Here is a 21,032-nt window from a genome sequence, read left to right on the forward strand (position 1 = left end):
TTGTTGTTCTTATTCCAAAAACATTACTACTAAAGTAACAATATCAGGAAAAAAAATTTTTAGAGTACTTTTCATATCCTTTCAATTTTCAATTTTTCCTGATAGCAAAGAATGAGTACCGACATTTTTTTTTTTTTTTTTTTTTTTTTTTAACAGAAAAAAGCACTGCATAGTACACATTTTCAAGACAACATAAAAAGATTACTTGTTTCACCAGAAAAGCAACACTGGCATCCAGTTAGAAATAATGGACTCAGAAATATCATCCAGAAACTATGACCCATTAAAAAAATATAACTTAGAACACCAGCCCTATAAACAGCCTTCTCCAATCTACAAAAAATGCATATTTATGAGCTGAACTACCCACCTCCACTCTCATTAGGTATAACAAACCCATACTGGATCAAGGTGATTAGAAAAATAATCAGGTAATGGATGTCTATTCTTTATATGTAAATTTCAGGAAACTTTTAGCTGTGGCGATGGAATACTTAGGATTAGTAATCTATTATGTTAATCAACAAAACAAAATACAAAAAAAAGTTCTGCCTAAGATAAGGAATAATATCAAGAATGAAATGCTCGGCAAAACATGAACAAATTGTCAAATTCTCAACATTTGACAGTTTGAAAATCAATCACTCAAATACATCATGTTTTTTTTTTTTTTTTTCCCCATAAATAAATGAAATATTCATTACAACCATGTAGTCTGAAATTTGCAAGTTACTCTTTGTACCAAATCTTGCATAACAAATCAATGCATTTTGGTAGAAAACCACCTCAAGAGATCCATACGTAGAATCCTATTGCAAAAAAAAACAGAAAATTTTTAAACTGATATAACTGAAATAAACTGCTTATGTTACATTACCTGAACACCTGTTGTTATATCTGAAGAAAAGTTAGCAGACTTGTGTTTCTTCGCTCTGGCACGAACTTTTTCCCAAACCTTCTTACGCTGGGCAAAGGGTGCCACACCCCTAAGTATGAAAAGTTTACATATTGAAAAAGTGAATAAAATATAAAAAATATTCTTTAGAAAAGAAGACTTTTTAATATCCTCCAAATATGATAAAACTTTATATAGTACTTGACTCTGCCATTATTTCTAAGATGCTCCACACAAGCATCCTAGGAATAAAGAGTTAATTTGTTCCAATTTTTGATTGTTTAGTCTACAATCTAAATTTTCCTAATTTTATTTCCATCTCTATCATATTTATCTGTTTTATTCTGAGATACTTGAAGATCCTACAATTCTTTTGCAGCATAATATCATTTGCATATAAAAATAATTCAATTTTTGCATCCTCTACCCTAAACATCATCAATAACTTGTGCCAATAAGGTGCAGCCCTGCATCACTTTAACTTTAGACCATTTTCTAATGCACACTTGCCATTTTCAAATGTGTTTCGTGTGACATTATTCTCATATTTCAAAAAGGAGATTTATAGGTACAGTCATCCCTCGATTTGCGCAGTTTTTTATTGTGGTTTCGCTATTGTGCAGTCAGGTATTTACTACCAAAATTTTAGATTGCACAGAGAGTTTCGCTACCTGCGCAATTTTTGTTTACAAAACTTCAAAAATAGGAATGATGAGCATGTTTTGAAAATTTATGTTTTTTACATGACAGAAGATTTCATTGAAGGAGAAACATTTTACCACAATAAAGTAAAATCCCACAGAATTCCAGCTTTTGGTATTATTATAAATGCAATAAGATCAAGTTTACTACCAGTTTATAATAGATTGCACAAACAGAAAAACCCAATAAACCGAAAAGTACAAATTGTTTTTATGTTTTATGGTTGTGACCTCCAGAAATGTGCTTTAGAAAAATATCACAAAAACATTCAAAACTTATCTTATAACCAAACATAGCAATAAATGGTGGTATGTTTGTCCGGTTATTTTTGAAACAACTTCCTCATTCGGGAACCCCCTTCATCAGTTATCCTACATCAGCTGTTCAGACAGAATCTTTTTCTGGTTTGCGCAATGTAAAGTGTTTGAATAGGTAAGCATTGCTTTTGTTGATTTAATATTTCTTGTCTATATAAAGTGGGTGTTTAATTAGTGCCGAAAATGAAGAAAGCTACAACAAAAAAATTTTTAAATTAGAGGAAAGATTAAAAATCATTAAGGAGTTAGAAAATGGCAAAAAGGTTGTGACATTGGGCAAGAAATACAGCATAAATGAATCTAGCATTCGACAAAGTAGGGAAAATACCACGAAAATTAAAAGTTCAGTTATTTGTTCCACATCATTGGCTGCAAAAAGCACTATAAAAAAAAGTGAGAAAAAATAAAAAATTACTTTCTTTCTGGATAGAAGATCTTAATCAAAAGAGAATGCCTCTTAGTTCAGATATTATTCACAGCAAAGCTCTGCAAATTTTAAATCACTTACAAGAAGAAGAAGCCAGTCCATCCAATGCAGACGTTTTTCAGGCCAGTAAGGGTTGGTTTGAAAATTTTAAAAAATGTCAAAGTCTTCACAATCTAAAATTAACGGAAGCTGTTACTTTGCATCCGAAAACTTGAAAGGATGTTATTGCGATTGAAGGCTATCTACCGTCTAAGTGTTTAATGCTGATGAGACCGGCTTATTTTGGTAGCATATGCCAAGCCAACATTCATTTCAAAAGAAGAGAAAACCGCCCAAGGTTTCAAAGCTGCAAAAGATAAGTTAATACTTTTATGCGGCAATGCAAAGGGTGACTTAAGTGTACAACGCTTCTAATTTATACATCAGAAAATCCTCATGCCTTTAAAGGAAAATCAAAAAGCTCTTTACCAGTTCATTGGAAATCGAGCAAAAAAGCCTGGATGACAGGTAAAATCTTTGAGGATTGGTTTTTAAATTGCTTTTGCATCGAAACAAAAAGATATTGCCTGAAGAAGAATATAGGGTGAGTTTAAGTACGGCTTGTATAATGTATTTAGGAAGGATAGGGTAGATAGAAAGGGTGGTGGGGGTAATGCTTCTTATCAGAAGCAGCCTGAGTGCAACGATAGCTTTCCCGGATTCAGACATTTCATGTGCTAGTATAGAGTCTGTATGGTGTGAGATAGTTGGAAACAAAGGTATAATGCGAGTAGGAGTAATCTACAGACCAGGTGATTGTGAAGATTATGACAAAAGCCTCTACATGCAAATGGAATGGGCAAGTAAGCGTCAATGCCTTATTATGGGTGATTTCAATTTGCCTCTAACTGATTGGAGTAAATGGGAAGGAAACTCGACATGGGGAACAAAATTTTTAAATCAACTAGATGACTGTTATTTGTATCAACATGTCAGGGAAAGTACTGGAGAAAAGAATATCCTAGACCTCATCATCACACATGAATCAGATGACATAACAGGGTTGACAGTAGAGGAACCAGTAGCAGGAAGTGATCACGGAGTTCTACGGTGGATGATGATGAGAGAGGTAGCAGTAGTAAAAGGCAAAGGAATGGGTTTTAATTTCAGAAAAAGAAATTACGATGCCTTAAGGTACTACATGGTCTCTATTAACTGGGTAGATATCGTGCAGAAAAATGAATACATTTGAACTGTGGTATGCTTTTAAAACATTAATCACAGATGCCTTGAATGCGTATATACCGTTAAAAAAAATACTCCACGAGGAGGGTTCCAAGTTGGATGAATAGTGAAGTTGCCACATTACTTGAGCAGAAAAAGATGGCATGGAAAGGTTACAGAGCAATAAAAAGTACTGAAGCCTATAACAGCTACAAGATGATGTGTAATAGAGCCACAGAAAAGGTTCGACAGGCAAAGGTAGGTTATGAGAAATCACTAGCAAACAGAGCAAAGAGGGGGAATAAAGAATTCTTCACATATATAAATGCCAAGAAGAGCAGGACAAACCAGATCGGACCTTTACATAAGGGAAAGGGGATAGTATTAAATACACCAGCTGCCGTTGCAGATGAACTCAACAGTTATTATGCATCGATATTTACAAATGAAAAACCTTTTGTGGCAATGGGAAATTGTGGGAGCGAAGTTAAAAACTATGTAATTAATGATATTGAAATTTTGCAAGATTATTTAATGGAAAAACTTTCGAGCCTACAGACCAGTAAGGCTCCTGGAGTTGATGGAATATACCCTATAATCTTCAGGGAGATGGCAAGCGAGTGCATTGAACCATTGAGGCTAATTATGCGAGCATCACTAGACTCTGGGGAGATTCCCTTGGATTGGAAAAGTGCAAATGTATCTCCCATACATAAGGGTGGCTCTAAAAGTGAAGTCGAAAATTATCGACCTGTCAGTCTGACTTCAGTAGTAGGGAAGATCATGGAGGCAATGATCAAGGGTGGAATTCAGGATCTTTTGGATCGAACTGAAATTCTCAGGGATACTCAGCATGGTTTTGTAAAGGGAAAATCATGTTTAACAAATCTGGTTCGCTATTTCGAAAGGGTCACTCACAAGCTGTATTTAGGGAATAATTTCGACATTGTTTATTTAGATTTCAGCAAAGCTTTTGACTCAGTCCCACATGAGCGGTTGCTTTATAAGCTGGAACAGGTTGGAATCACTGGGAAAATTCTTAGATGGATAGAAGGATGGCTTCAGGGCAGGAGGCAGAGGGTTGTGATAAATGGCTATTCCTTAGATTGGGTTTATGTAAGAAGTGGGGTTCCCCAAGGATCAGTATTAGGACCACTGTTGTTTTTAATTTTCATAAACGACATTGATGAAGGGATAGAGAGCGTGATGTCTAAATTTGCAGATGATGTTAAAATTGGTAGAGTAGTTAATGATCACTGTCAAGCTGAGCTTCTTCAGAGAGACCTAGATAGACTTCAGGAATGGTCAGAAAAATGGCAGCTATACTTTAATCCAACAAAGTGTAAGGTATTACATCTGGGAAACAGTAATCCCAAAATAACTTATTCACTTGGTGGAGTTCAACTAAACCCAGTACTGGAGGAAAGGGACTTGGGTGTTACGATACAGTCAGACATGAAATTCTCTGAGCATTTTAAACAGGTTGCAAGGAAGGCCCATGGTGTCCTATCGAACTTTTGCAAGTAGAGATAGTGATAATCCCATTATATAAGGCTTATGTTAGACCACACTTGGAATACTGTGTTCAAGTATGGAGACCGCACCTAAAGAAAGACATCAAGCTTCATGAAAGGGTGCAAAGATGGGGAACTCGCCTGGTGAGATCGGCAAAAGGGCATCCTTATGAAGAAAGACTTCGAATATGTGGGTTTCAGAGTTTGGAAACTAGACACCTTAGAGGAGATTTGATTGAGGTGTTTAAGGCTCTGAAAGGCATCAGTAAAATGAATGAGGATGAAATTTTCAAGATTATAAATGATGCTAGAACTAGGGGACATAAATTCAAGTTACGGGGGGAAATGTTTAGTTGGACTGCAGGAAGTTTTATTTTAGCCAGTGAGTTATAAATTACTGGAATAAGTTGCCTTCATGGGTGGTAGAGGCTGACAGTTTGGGGAAATTCAAAGGTCATCTCGATAGTACTTTCGGGTAAGGGAAGCGCATAGGATGATAGGTTTAATTTCCTTTTTTTTTTTTATTAATTATTATTACTTATTTTTATTTTTTTTTTTTATCATTGTTTTGTTCAGATTTTTTTTTTTTTTTTTGGCTGGCCCAGCATAAGCCATAGGCTTTCTTGCACCATGCGGCCATTACTAATACTAATACCATTCAAAATCTTGCTCATTCTTGACATTGCGCCCAATCATTCTGCACATTTGTCTGATCTGCACCCAAATGTGAAAGTTACCTTTCTTCCAGCGAATACAAGTTTGTTAATTCAGCCGATGGACCAGGGTGTTATAGCTTTCTTTAAACTTTATTACCTAAGAAGGTCTTTTTTTACAACTGATGGAATAGGCAGTCTTTCAATTCATGATTACTGGCGGAATTATAACATTCTTGATGCCGTAAAAAATATTAAATTCACATGGGGTGAAGTTAAGAACTCAACAATAAATGCAGTGTGGAAAAGCTATGGCCACAAAGTTGCACTAAAGAAGCCACAGTCGAAATGCTGGAGGTAGTGAGATTGTGAGAAATGGCAAAATGATCAGCAGAGAGGGATTCGAAGAACTGGAACCAGTAGATATCACAGAGGTCCTTGAATCTCAAGAGAACAATTATCAGTGAATGATATTTTTTCGCAATGTGAAGAAGATAGCAAAAATGATAAAAACAAGACGCACACAAAAATTAGACTGCGAAGAGACTAGCTGAGTTTTTAAGAATTGCAAATCAGCTTAGCCAAGAAGTTCTGGATATCGATTCTAATTTCGAGAGGAGTTTAAATTTTCGCAGATCATTATCATTAGCTTTAGTTCCTTAAGAAATTTATGGAGAAAAACAGCGTGCTTCTAAGCAAACAATTTTAATTTTTTTTCAAAAAGTGCCAGATATTGTTGCAAGTTTATTACAGGAAACCAGAAATGAAGCAGCAATGAATTTAGATTAAAAATCTAGAGGTATTAGCAAAATTAATTTTATGGACATGTTTCTAATTTTTTTCTTACCGAATGAAAACAATTTTTTTTGGCTTTTTTTTTTTTTTTTTTTTTTTTTTTTTGTACAGGTACAGAACCCTCGTTATGTCATATAAACTATGTTTCGCTTGCACGGGCTTGGACTGCACGGTGTTTTCCCAGAACATAACCCACAGGCAAATCGAGGGATGACTGTACTTTATCATATCAAGGTTGAGAAGTCCTTAGTACAGGACTTATATTAAGGTTCCCATGACTTTTCTATAAATATGTTTTTCATATCTTTCACAAAATCTTTCCAGTATATTTCTTTACTCTTTCAAATCATATCTTATATGCTAATAAGGATTCATTAGATCTATTTGCCAAACACTTCTTATTTCTTTTCTTTACTCTTAACTGCCTTCCTGGATCAGAGCCAAAGAACCATTTCCAGATTTCAGTGGATTTGAACACTTATGAAGAGGGAGATCACATGACCTTATCCATAGTTTATACCATTTAAAAGGATGCCAGCAGAGTAATCACTGGTTGATAAAGAGGGAACGTAACTGTCATGTTATATTTCCATATTTTTTAATATTTATTTTTATAATATTTCTTAAAAAAAGTTCTCATTTATACTTTGGCATGGCCACTATGTCAGATGAATTTATAATTAATTATTTTACCAATGAATATTTATCATATTTAGCAGTTATTTAGGCTTAAACACTTGTGCATATGTCTGCTCTGATATTCCTTGTCATTCTAACTTGGTGTCTCATTTTTTATATTAAAGATCTTCTTCCATTCACTGGAAATCCTATCCATAGTTTTGCTGATGACAGTACACTACATTTCACCTTTCAATATGAGAAACACTGTCATGCATAAATAGCCTCAACTTCTGAAATATCCATCACTAATTTCTTAACACTAAAATCAAAAATTAAAAACGTTATCTTTTTTGCTTTCAGCATTACTTTGCTTCTCAATGACTACTCACTCTGTAGAAAACTCTAATATCTGTCCTACCATGGAATGCTATTCCCACATCTGGGGGGGGGGGGGCAAAAATTCTCACAAGATTGACTCCATTAAAAGAGAGCAGTTATGTTAACTAACTATCCTTCTCTTATGAAGTCCCTCCACTATATCCCATAGATGTTCAGTTTCTGATGATGCGTTATCTGTAGATACTTTTCCATAGGCATTGTTCTTCTGAACTGGAATTTGTAATTCTCCACTCTCTTCCAAACATATCGCCACAAACAATAAGCATCCACACACAAAACAATCTTATCCTCTTCCTCATTTATCTCTTCTACTTCTGTTATTTGGAACAACCTTCCTCCTCATGTATATCCCAAAAATTACAAGTATAATAACTTCTGTCTTCTCAGCCTTCAACCCATACATGGTGCTGAGTACTACAGGTTCTAACCATTTTAGTATTCACCTTTCATATTTTGGTATTCACAAGAATGGGGGCTTCCGTTCAAATGCATGCGCATTAATGCACTCTTGTACTGACAATTGTAATGACCATTCAGCTATGTCAGTTTTAGATTTTCCAGTTTCATTTCTTAGTTGTCAGTAAATCAATATAGTTTACCTCAGAGGATTTTTCAATTTCTACCCTAAGTGTTTTGGATGCCACTAGCTGTATTTGTAATCTCATTAGCTCCTACTTGAGAGGGTACTGACTCTCTTTAAAAATTACAGCTGTGAATTATAGGCTCCGAAAAAGCGATAGGTGTTTGCCTTTTTATTTACCTAATTATTATTTTATATTGTACTTTATACGTAGTCTTATAGTTATAGTTACGCTGATTATTTTTAATTTAGATAAAGAGTTTTTGTAGATTACTTAATATACTTAAAACCGTTATTTCGTTCGAATCTTGCAGCCATTGTTTTTGTATAGAGTGGTAGAGAATTCAAATTTTTAATTGTGTTAAATAGGTAGCTCTACCATTATTTATATAGCGTAATACACATCACTATTACTATTAGATAGTGTAGTATTGACATTTAATTAATTAAATTTATTGATATTAATTTAAAATATCATGCCCCAGACTAGAGCACCAAAGCAACGGGCACAAAGTGGTAGGAGTGCTGTGACTCAGGGGAGAACTGAGAGGGGTGATTCTCAAACACATCACAGCCTAAAAAAATGTGCAACTTGTGAAATGTTTGTCGAACCCTCTGGAAGAGAACATGATATTGCCATGGGGGCTGTATTTGTGTGCACGCGATGTAAGGAGTGTAAGGAAATCAGGCGACAACTCAGTATTGTTATGGGCCTATATGAGAGCTTGAAGGACAGGGTGGATTCCCTCGAAGGATCTAAATTGAGGGGTCCATCAAGCTCTCAGCTGCCCACATCGACACCAGAGCTTGCACTTGGTCATCATGAACACAGCGGCAACCCCCAAGGCAGAATGCGTTGGTCCCACAGGAAGTAGTAGTTGTTGGTGACTCTATTGTCAGGGAAATAGGGAACATGCTTTGTAAAACGGATAGGTGGAACAGGACCAGGGTATGTCTGCAAGGGGCAAAGGTTGATGACATTGTAGAGCGGATATTATCTTTTAAGGGCACAAAAGGTGATATAGTTGTACACGTTGGCACTAATTATATTAAGAGTAGGAGACCAGTGGAATTACTTAGCAAGTACAGGTCACTGTTGAAAAAAAGCCGTGAATTAGGGTTGAATTTGAAAGTGTCTGCAATTCTGCCCAGACACAGTAGGAGGGAGTATATGATAAAAGCCTTGTCGATCAATTCAGCCCTGGAAAGATTGTGCAAGGCTAAAGGTAGAATTTTTTCAGCCTGGTCTGTACTTGTTAAGAGGAGAGACTGCTTCTACAGGGATGGGATAAACTTAAATAGAAAGGGTGCAAGAATATTTGCTGATGCTATAGAGGCAGTGTTAGGTGGGTGAGAAAACTGCAAGCTTGGGGGTATACAAGGACAAATAGTTTAATAGTAGCTGCAGGCAGAGATGAAGGTGATTCTTGCACAACTTCTATTACAATAAGTAGTGACCTGGAGCGAGGGGTGTTGGGGGCTTCAGGGACGGATGGCAGTCATTGTGAAATAGGTGGGTATATGGGATGTGTTAGGGTAACGAGGAATAGGTGCATGTATAACAATGCTAGAAGTATAGTAAATAAATTTGATGAATTTGAAGTGTTGGTCAAGACATCAAAGGTGGATATTGTTGGGATAGCAGAGACATGGTGTCACACTGATATTAGGAATGCAGAAGTGGAATTTGGGGAGTACAATGTGTACAGAAAGGATAACAGGGTAGGAAGGGAGAAGGTGTCATGCTGTTAATTAAGAAAAGCATAAAATCAAAAGAAATGCACCCAGTTGATATAGATGAACAGTGCACTGCTGAGTCAAGTTTGGTGTGACATAAGCACTGTGAAAGCAAAAAATAAGAGAAGAAGTGTGTTATAGGCCTAATGACTCAAATGAATACAATGAACAATTGTACAGAGAAATAGAGTGGGCTAGTAAATCAGAATGTCTTATAATGGGGGATTTTAACTTCCCAGATATTGATTGGAACTTGTGGGTTGGTCACTCACACACTAGTCAGACTTTTGTGGATTTATTGGATGACGGTTTTCTGCATCAGCATGTTCGAGAGGCAAACAGAGAGAATAATACTCTTGATCTGGTTATCAGCAGTGATCATTTGTGTATTAAGAATATGCAGATAAAGGAACCACTAGATGGCAGTGATCACAGTGTACTGATGTGGGATTTACTTAAAGATTTAATTACCATCAGGGGTAAAGGAAAGGGTTTTTGCTTCCGTAAAGGTGAGTACAGTGGTCTCAGACAGTTTTTAAATTCTGTACAGTGGGATCAACTGACGATGTTACCAACAGTAAATTCTAAGTGGGAAGCATTCAAGGGATTAATCGTGAATACTACTAAAAGTTTCATACCTATTAAGAAATACTGTTCAAGGTTTAGGCCTAAATGGTTATCAAATGAACTAATGAGACTTGTAACAGAAAAGAAAAATGCATGGGATGCATATAAATTATCAAGCGACTCAGAAGCCTATGGCAGATATAAGCTAGTCTGTAATCAGGTCACAAAGAAGGTTAGGCAGGCGAAGGCACATTACGAGAAATCCTTGGCAAAAGATGCTAAGAAAAACAGCAAGGATTTCTTTACTTATATACACTCTAAAAGGCAGGGGATGAATCTAATTGGTCCACTTGACAATGATGGTTCGACTGTTGATGATCCTGCTCAGATAGCAAACAAACTGAATGAGTATTTTGCATCTACATTCACACATGAGGAATTATTAGGGTTTGAAAATGGCAGAAGGTTATCAAATTGTAGCAGGGTACTTAATGATTTTGTAATAACTGAGAGCAAAGTGGAGGAGAAATTGTTGAAGTTAAACATAAGAAAAGCACTTGGGGGTGGATGGAATCTATTGTTGTGGTCTGTTTGTTATTTGGTTTTTAGGAGCATTAGCAACTAAGACCATATTGCTCCGGGAATATGCGGTGGTCATTCCCTGACCTTTCTGCATCCTTCGTATTTGGTGGTGACGGGATCAAACCCCGGTCTAATCAAGAAGTGTGTGTTATGCACTGCTGCTCCTTCCCACCTGGCTTCGGAGGTGCCTTGGATGGGATCTATCCAGTTATATTAAAGGAGGTGGCAAAGCATCTAAGCAAACCCTTAGCCATAATTATGGGAGCATCCTTGGACTCAGGGGAGGTTCCTACGGACTGGAGATGTGCAAATGTATCCCCAATTCACAAAGGGGGATCGAAGGGTGACACAAGTAATTACAGACCAGTTAGTTTAACTTCTGTTCAGGGTAAAATAATGGAGTCACTGATTAAAGATGCATTGCAGGATCATCTAGACAGGACTGCAACAATAATTCAGACACAGCGTGGGTTTGTTAAGGGAAAGTCTTGTCTGACAAATTTGATTGGTTATTATGATGTGGTTACAAAGGAACTGGATGCAAAAAATAATTCTGATATCATATATTTGGATTTCAGGAAAGTTTTTGAAACTGTTGTGCATGGAAGACTACTGTACAAATTGGAGCAGAATGGTATTAATGGTAATTAAGGGTTGCTACAATGGATAAAAGGAGGTTAAGTGGAAGAAGACAGAGGGTGGTAATCAATGGGTGCTGCTCTTCATGGACTAATGTTATTAGTGGAGTCCCACAGGGTTTAGTCTTGGGTCTACTGTTGTTTTGTATATTTATCAATGATATTGATGAAGGTATATCATGCTTAGTGTCGAAGTTTGCAGATGATACAAAGGTTGGCAGGGATGTTAATGACAGTAATGGCAGTGTGCTACTGCAACAGGATCTAGATAATTTGGGCAGATAGGCTAAGGAGTGGGCTCAACAAATGCAAAGTGCTGCATATAGGTAGAAGTAACCAGAGAGAAAAGTACCAACTGTGTGGTACTACACTTAATGTGGTAGAAAAGGAAAAAGACCTGGGAGTAATTGTGCAGTCAGATATGAAGTTTTCTGAGCAATGCAGACAGGCTGCCAGGGCAGGTCATGGGGTTTTGTCAATGATATGTAGGAATTTTGCTAGCAGGGAAAAGGAGGTGATTGTCCCTCTGTATAAGGCAATGGTCAGGCCACACCTTGAGCACTACGTACAGGACTGGAGGCCTCATTTGAGGAAGGATGTAGATTTGCTTGAGTGTGTACAGAGAAGGGCACAAAATTGGTGAGGGGAATGAAGGGATCCTCTTACCAAGAGAGGCTTAAGTTCTGCAAATTGCAGTGGCTGGAGACTAGGCACCTGTGAGGTGATCTGATTGAGGTGTATAAGGTCTTGAATGGGTTGAGCACGCTGAATTCTGATGGGATCCTTCCACTTGTTCAGATTACGAACCTAAGGGGGCATGAATTCAAATTAAGAAAAGACAGATGTAGAATAGATGTGCAGAAATTTGCCTTTAGCCAGCGGGTGGTTAATTGCTGGAACAAACTTCCATCCATGTTGTGGAAGTTGATAGGTTGAATAAATTTAAGGAGGAACTGGACAGACATTTGGGGGGGGGGATGGTGTGATTTTTTTTTTTTTTTTTTTTTTTGGCTGATGCTGCATAAGTTCATACACTTGCTTTCTTGCATCACATGCCACTACTACTATTACTCTCTTCTAAATTAAACCAGCACCAGGTGTTTTAATTCTATTCTCCCCCACCATCTCCTTTTGTAGACATCAAATTTCTGGTATTTGGATAATGATTCTAGTGTATGATAATTTTCTTTCAAGTTCACTTTCGTTCATAATGTCATAATGTATTTATTTATTTGTCTAACATTTAAGCATCACATTGATGTTTTCATTCACAATATAGTCTGTTTCAGACAAATTGGAGCATGACTTCGCCTCATGGATAATGCTATATCAAGGTAATGTGAATAGAAGGTGAATATATGACGTGCTGAATCATTATTTTAACATGAAAGAAATAATTACTGCAGACAGAACAGTAATGTGTAGTCCATGGGCCTCATGCTGCCTGCATAAATATTTTTTGCAGCCTATCTCAGCCTAAAACAATATATCAATAAATTTTCATAAAACATGAGTTCGAGTATCAATAGTAATAAAATGTATAGTTGCCAAAAACAAATGTTAATAATACATAAAAGGTGTCATCAGTGTCATTTCCAAGCTGTTTACATCAGTACTGAGCTAAATAGAGAAACAGGGAAATCTCTTGCATTGCATTAGCATTAGTAAAGGCATTTGATGCAAGAAAGAAAGCTTATGCAGTATCAGCCAAAAAAATAAATAAATAAAAAATAACCACATCCACTTCACCCCTCTGTTCGTTTGAAATACCTGTCCAGCTGAGCCTTAAACCTATTTAGGCTATCAACTTCCACGACAAGGGATGGAAGTCTGTTCCACCAACCAACCACCCGCTGGCTAAAGGCAAATTTCCGCATGTCTATCCTACATCTGTCTTTCCTCAATTTGAATTTTTGTCCTCTCAGGTGATTATTCTGAGCAAGAGGAAGAATCCCATCAGCATTGAGCATGCTCAAACCATTCAAGGCTTTATACACCTCTATCAGATCACCTCGCTGGTGCCTAGTCTCCAGACACTGTAATTTGCAAAACTTAAGCCTTTCTTCGTAAGAGCACCCCTTTGTTCCATTCACTAATCTTGTTGCCCTTCTCGTTCCAGCATCTGTACATCCTTCTTGAAATGAGGCCTCCAGACCTGTATACAGTACTCTAGGTGTGGCCTGACCATTGCCTTATACAAGGGAATAATCACCTCCTTATCCCTGCTAGAAAAATTCCTATATATCATCGACAATACACCATGAGCTACTCTTGCAGCCCGTCTGCACTGCTCAGAAAACTTCATATCTGCCTGCACAACCACCCCCAGGTCCCTTTCATTCTCTACCACTGTCAGTGTAGTACCACAGAGTTGATACGTTGCTCTGGGGTTGCTGTTTCCCATATGTAGTACTTTACATTTGCCTCTCAGCCCATCTGCTCAACCTTTCCTCAACCTGCTCAACCAATTGAGGAGTAATGTAAATAGTTATTGTTAAAACATCATAGTATTCATGTCACAGTTGTTGCCTGCTATGTATGAAATATTGCAGATGTGAGGTATGACTTCATATATGAGTTCTAACTTTTGATGATTGAAAAATACTTTGTTTTCCCAAAACATGTGTTAAGCTATTATTGTATTACTTTAAGTGTAAAATTGCCCCTGTAAAATCAATGGCTAAAAAAATAATTAAAAAATATGGAAGATGAAAAACATATTTCAAGAACAATGGACAAACAATATTGTTTCATTGAACACAATAAGTGATTCTGTAAGTTACGACTCACTACTCATATCACTGTTGTATCGGTGTTTTGGTGTGAATATCGTAGCATATAACCAGTAGTGCAGAGGAATGGTAGGGTTTTAATTGTGATAAATAAGTAGCTCAAAGGTTCTAATGATTTGTTGAGAATATATCTTTTTTGTGTTTAGCTAAGAATATAACTAATTTAATATTGTGATTGTTACATTATAGTGTTACGTTGTAGTGGTGCAAATATCGTAGCACATAACCAGTAGTGCAGAGGAACAGTAGGGTTTTAATTGTTATAAATAAGTAGCTCGAAGGTTCTAATGACTTGTTGAGAATATATCATTTTTGTGTTTAGCTAAGAATATAACTAATTTAATATTGTGATTGTTACGTTATAGCGTAATGTATATCTTGAACTTGATAGTGTAAGGTATAACGTAAAACTAGATAGTGCAATAGTTATCACTGTATTTAGGAATCTATTAGCCTAGTGTAGTATTGTCAATTAATCAATTCAATTTATTAATCTTATTAATTTTCATTATTAATCAATTAAACTGTATTTAAATGGAAATCATGCCCTAAGACTAGAGTAGCAAAGCAAAGGGCACAAAGTAGTAGGAGTGCTGTGCCTCGAGGGAGAACCAAAGGGAGCAGTTCTCCGATGCACCACAGCCTTAAAAATATGAAACTTGTGAGATGTTTGCAACAAGATTTTCCGGAACATGACATAATCTAGCCAAGGACGATGTCTTTATGTGTGTGTGAGCAAAGTGCAGAGAGTGTGAAGAAATTAGGCACCAACTCAGCATTCTGATGGGTGTCTATGAGTATGAAGAGTCGGGGTAGATGCCCTCGAAGGAATTAAATTGGGGGACCTATCAAGATCTCTCAGCTGCCCAACTTAACAACAGAGCTAAATCTTATGGATCAAGCAACAGAGTGGCAATCTTCAAGGCAGAATGTGCTGGTCTCACAGGAGCTAGTTATGGTCTGAGACTCTATTGTCAGGGAAACAGGAAATAAACTATTCAAAAAGGATAGGTAGAAAAGAGCCAGGGTATGTCTGCCAGGAGCAAAAATTGATGATGTTGTAGAGCAGATATCATCTTTTAAGGGCAAAACAGTTGATATTGCTGTACATTTTGGCACTAATGACATTAAGAGTAGAAGATCTACCAACTAACTTAACAAGTAAAGGCAAATGTTGAAGAAAAATGTTGTGAGTTAGAGTTAAATTTGAAAGTGACTGCAATTCTGCCCAAACACAACTGGAGGAAGTACATGATGAGAACCTTGTCAATCAATTCAGCCCTGGAGTGAGTGTGCAAAGCTCATGGGGTAGAATTTATCTCAGCATGGTCTGTGCTTGTTAACAGGCATGACTGCTTCCACAGGGAGGGGATACACTTAAATAAAAAGGGTGCCAAAATATTTGCTGATACTATCGAGGCTGTGTTAGGTGGGTCAGAAAGCTGCTACCTTGGGGGGGGGGAGAATTGATTTACAGACTTCTTATGCATCATGCAACAGCAGGCAGAGGTGAAAGTGATTCTCGCACTGCTTCGATTGGAATGAGCTGTAGGCCTAGAAAGCAAAGTGGTGGGGATTTAAAGAACTGCTGGGCATCATCATGGAACAAATAAATACATGAGCTATGTAAGGATAACTAAGATTAAGAACAGGTGCATATGCACCAATATTAAGAGTACAGTAATACCCCAAAGTTACGCGATAGGTGGGTCCGACGAAAATCACTTAAGTCGAATTCGCGTAAGTCGGGGTATTACTGTATAGTAAATAAATTTGAAGAATTTGAAGCACTTGTCAAGACATTAAAAGCGGATATTATTAGGATATCAGAGAGGTGGTGTCACACAGTAAAGAATGCAGAATTGGAATTTGGTGAGTACAGTGGGTACAGAAAAGATACACAGGATAGGAAGGAAGAAAGGGTTAAGCTGTTAGCTATGAAACAAAATCTACGGCAGTGCACCCAATTGACATGGATGGCCAGCAATGTTCCCTCTAAGCTGTGTGGGTGCGTGGCTGCATAGTAACTGAAATGCTGCTGCACACTGCTAAATTGTTGCTGCGCAGCTGAAATTTTCTTTTAAAAATGTTGTTGGAAGCACCATCAACAGTCACAAGGAATTCATACAAAACTGGATGATAATAACGTAGAAGCTGTGGAAGGTGCACACTGCACCAAAAATTCTAATTTTTATTAAAAATTGTTAGAACAAGGTAAAAATTAGTTTCTAAAATATTATTTGTATGACAGTAGTTGTTTTGCTAAAATTATAAGTTTCTTCACTTAATAATTAATTTGTTTGGTATTGCCAAATAACAATTAATATTTTTAGTATCCTTACGATGTTGAAAAAAAAAAAAAAAAAAAAAACTGAAGGAAAGTTAAATGTTTTGAAGAATAAAGCTTGTGCAAGATTTAAGAAGGAATGGCTTTTGCAACTCGTATGAACCAAACTACCATCTCCGCATCAAAAACAAAAATAACAATTGGCGATATTTTTAAATATCAAGATACTGCCAGGCGATGTTGTATGCACCATATGTGTGAAAGTGAAAGTTGGGAGCGAGTTTAGTAGTGGAAAAATATGGGAAGACTGGAAGTTAGATTACTTAAAACGACATCTCAACTAGAGATGTAGTTACCAAATTATGCAACCAGAAGAAAGGTGGAATTCTGCAAATATTAACTGAAACTCCAAAAGAGTGTGAAGCAAGAATGGAACAAGATGCGCAAAAGAAGTCTGACCCTAATATGGTCACGGTGCTGACTGATAACATTATCTTAGCAACTAAAATTAATGCTTCAATGCATTCCATGCAAGAAATTCATGCATGTGTCCCAATATGTAAATATACCAGAGAATTGGTGCAGAAAGAACTATGCATTTGAATTTGTTGAGTGCATCAGCTTTTTACTGCAGAAATGAATTGCGGAAGTCTGCTTTAAAAACACTAATTGCTGATGAAGGTACGGACACTTCTGTACAGAAAAAGTTAATTTTGTATTTTAAGTTTTGACTAGAAAATGGAACTTCCTATAGGACTGTGTTTGCAGGTATTTTTAAACTAACTGCATGTGACAGTATAACTATTGTTGAAGCAATAAGAACATTTTATATCAAGAACAATCTTGATCTTCAAAAGATGGTGATGTTTAGGACAGAGCACATGTTATGTTTGGAAAGAATAATGGTGTGGCAGCAATTCTTTGATGAGAAATAAAGCAAGCATCTGTCTGAACAACATTGCATTGTCCACAGAGAAGACCTGGGATCAGGATCAGACAATGCATGGAAAAAAGTGCCAATCATGCGGGATATAGAAACACTATTACAAACAGTATATACAATGTTCAGTAGGTCGTCTATTAAAAAAGGAAAGCTAGAAGAATTAGCCGATGTCACAGATTGTGATGTTTTGTCATTTGACATTTTGCCATAACTACTTTAATGAGAAATTATGAAATTTTAATTCAATATTGTAAAGAGCAAGTTAATGAACGTAACGATCCAACCAGTAAATACTGCTTGAAGATTTTGACCAATCCACAATATCGAGTAGTGTTAACTGCCCTTAACAATGTTTTAGAAGATCTGACATCTCTCTGTAAATTCCTGCAAAAAAGTTGTTTGAATACAATTGAAGCACTCCAGTATGCAAAAGCAAAAATTAACAAGATAAGGTCACGGTATCTTGGCCATACTCTTTATTGGAGTGACAAAGTAAAAGATTTGCTTTCATTTATAAGTTCTGAAGTCAATACTATGCCTATTATTCTATTCATTAAACATGTGTGAAATCACTTGAACAATAGATTTCCTGATGATGAGTTACGAGAATGTTACGGCAAGCTTTTGACTCAATTGCCATGGCAAATGCAACCAATTTTGAATTTGGAGAAGAGAATGTTAAACAACTAATAAAATAAAATACTCAGCTACCATTACAAAAAATGAAAGCATTGCCATAATAAAATCGCAATCACTACTGTGATTTGAAATTCGTCATTTCTGAGTGATTCGATTAAGTCATTCACTGATATGTTGAACTACATGTTCAGAAACCAAGAATTTGAAGGATTTGAATTAAGGAATGGTTGAGTGGGAGAAGGCAGAGAGTGTTAATGAATGGACACTGCTGTTTTTGGAGTTCCCCAGGGTTCAGTGTTAGGCCTATTCTTGTTTTCTATATTTATCAATGATATTGCTGAAGGTATATCAGGATTTAATGTCCAGGTTTGCAGACGATATGAAGGTTGATAAGGTTGTTAATGACAGTACGCTACTGCAACAGGATCTAGGAAAGTTGGGTAGATGGGTTTAGAGGTGGCAACTAAATTATAATATTGACAAATGCAAAGTACAGCATATTGGGTAGCAGTAACCCCGGAGTAATGTATCAACTGTGCAGTTACTACACTCAGGGTAGTGGTGAATGAAAAAGACTTGGGTGTAATTGTGCAGTCAGATATGAAGTTTTCTGAGCAGTACAGACAGGCAGCCAGAGCAGCTCATGGGGTCTTGTCAATGATATACAGGAATTTTGCCAGCAGGGATAAGGAGGTGATTATCCCCTTGTATAAAGCAGTGGTCTGGCCACATATTGAATACTGCTTACAAGTCTGGAGATCTCATTTTAGAAAGGATGTAGAGCTGCTGGAATGAGTACAGAGAAGGGCAATGAGACTGGTAAAGAGGAACGAAGTGTTGCTTTTACCAAGAGAGGCTAAGTTCTGCAAACTGCAGCATCTGGAGACTCACCTCCAAGGTGGTTTGATTCAGGTGTTTAAGACTGAACGGATTGAACAAGCTCAGTGCTGATGGGATTCTTCCTCTTGCTCAGATTACACACCTGAGAGGGCATAAATTCAAATTGTAGAATAATGTCAGAAATTTTCCTTTAGCCAGCAGGTGGTTGATTGCTGGAATAAGCTTTCATCTGTCACTGTGGAAGTTGATAGCTTAAATAAATTCAAGAAAGAACAGGACAAACTTTTTGAGTAAATGGATGAGTTTTTTTTTTTTTTTTTTTCTGGCTGATGCTGTATAAACTTACTTTCTTGAATCATATGCCTCTGCTGCTAATAAAATATAATTTTTTGAAATGCCAGCAAAATGCAAATATGCCAAGAGAGTATAACATGAAATGGCACCCTGAAACAAAAATTGCAGATTTTAATGAAAAATAATCTGGAGAACTGAAAAGACAAAGGGTCAATTTGTTGCTTCATTCCTTTCAAGCTCGGCAACATATTTTTTTGTTAAATGTTATGAAATATTCAGAACAAGCCTTACAAGTAAATTTCAAAATATCTCTCCTAATAGTTTGTTGTTGTTTGTTATTTGGTTTTTAGGAGCATTAGCAACTAAGGCCACATTGCTCCGGGGATATGCGGTGGTCATTCCCTGACCTTTCTGCATCCTCCGTATTTCGTGGTCACAGGCTCGAACCCCGGTCTAATCAAGAAGCGTGTGCTACGCACTGCTGCTCCTGCCCACCTGGCTACGGAGGCACCCTCTGCTAATAGCTCAGTCATCAAAACCTTTTACTGGTGGGAATTTTGTAAAAAAAAAAAGTTTACTTCTTTTGTCACAAAAATTGTACAAAAAGTTTGAAAATATCAGTTTAAGTAGGGACACCATTCAAAGGCAAGTATCTGATATTTCAAGTATAAGTTTTTTAAAATTTTCAAACAGTGTGCTTGCTTTTCGCTTGCTGTTGATGAGTTCAACAGCACAAGTGTCTATTTTTGTACATGAAGTAACATACAATTTTAAGATATATGAAGAGCATTTAGATCTGCATCCATTAAAATGCCAAACAAAAGGATCAGATTTGATTGAGGGACTCCTTTTTTTCTTAAGAAGTATAATTTGATTTATCTAAAGTTTTGGGAATAACTACTGATGGTGCACCTTCTATGATTGGCTCTAAATGTGGTATTGTGTCTCTTTTCTATGTTCATATGAAAACATTAGGCCAGTGGTTCCCAACTGTGGGCCATGGCCCACTGGTGGACCACAGAACGTTTTCCAGGTGGGCCACAGAGACTGCCCAATTCTTGTCTTTTTTTCTTGACAGGCATATGGCCACACCATGGCAGAACACGGTATGACTCATGCAAGTTGCACGAGTCATACATGTTCTGCATAGTGTTTGGTTTCTGGCAGTCGCTAACAACTTATTCACTTGTGTTTTGTGGCACGCTTGAGTCATACGCATGTGTCACTCTCTCTCATGTTTATCACCTTCCAAGACACTATTTCTAGGTAAGTTACCTTGTTCCTATAAAGGTAAACTACAGCCATTATCAACCCACTGCAGGATGGAAGTCTCCTCAAAGTTCATGTTGAGGGAAATGGACCATAATCTGTCACGATGGTCCAGTGCGGTTTAGCAGATCGACCGTATTTAGCAGTCAGGGGCTTGAACCCCGGTCTACTCAAGGAGCATGTGCTACCACACCCCTGCCCCTGACCACTCAGCTATGTAGGCCTTGTTCCTATATTTCATGGTAACAACTTATATAGTGAAGAACATATATATGGTATAATATGGTGAAAAGATAAATAAACAGGGTTGTCCCTCAAGTAGCAACAATTCATTGCAA

The 21,032-nt window shown here is 37.0% G+C and overlaps 1 protein-coding gene across 2 annotated transcripts in view; it reads right to left on the reverse strand.

Moving 5' to 3' along the window:
• Nucleotides 1–21,032, reverse strand: part of hyd (E3 ubiquitin-protein ligase hyd) — a 670,489-nt gene that overhangs the window by 484,587 nt on the left and 164,870 nt on the right. For both annotated transcript variants that reach the window (XM_090375987.1, XM_090375986.1), the window contains exon 11: nucleotides 878–986. In XM_090375987.1, the coding sequence (XP_090232113.1) occupies nucleotides 878–986 (109 nt within the window). The remainder of the gene's footprint in view (nucleotides 1–877; nucleotides 987–21,032) is intronic.

The sequence above is a fragment of the Mastigoproctus giganteus genome, chromosome 6 (assembly GCF_048544385.1).
Source record: "Mastigoproctus giganteus isolate SK-2022 chromosome 6, ASM4854438v1, whole genome shotgun sequence".
NCBI classification, from domain to species: Eukaryota; Metazoa; Arthropoda; class Arachnida; order Uropygi; family Thelyphonidae; genus Mastigoproctus; species Mastigoproctus giganteus.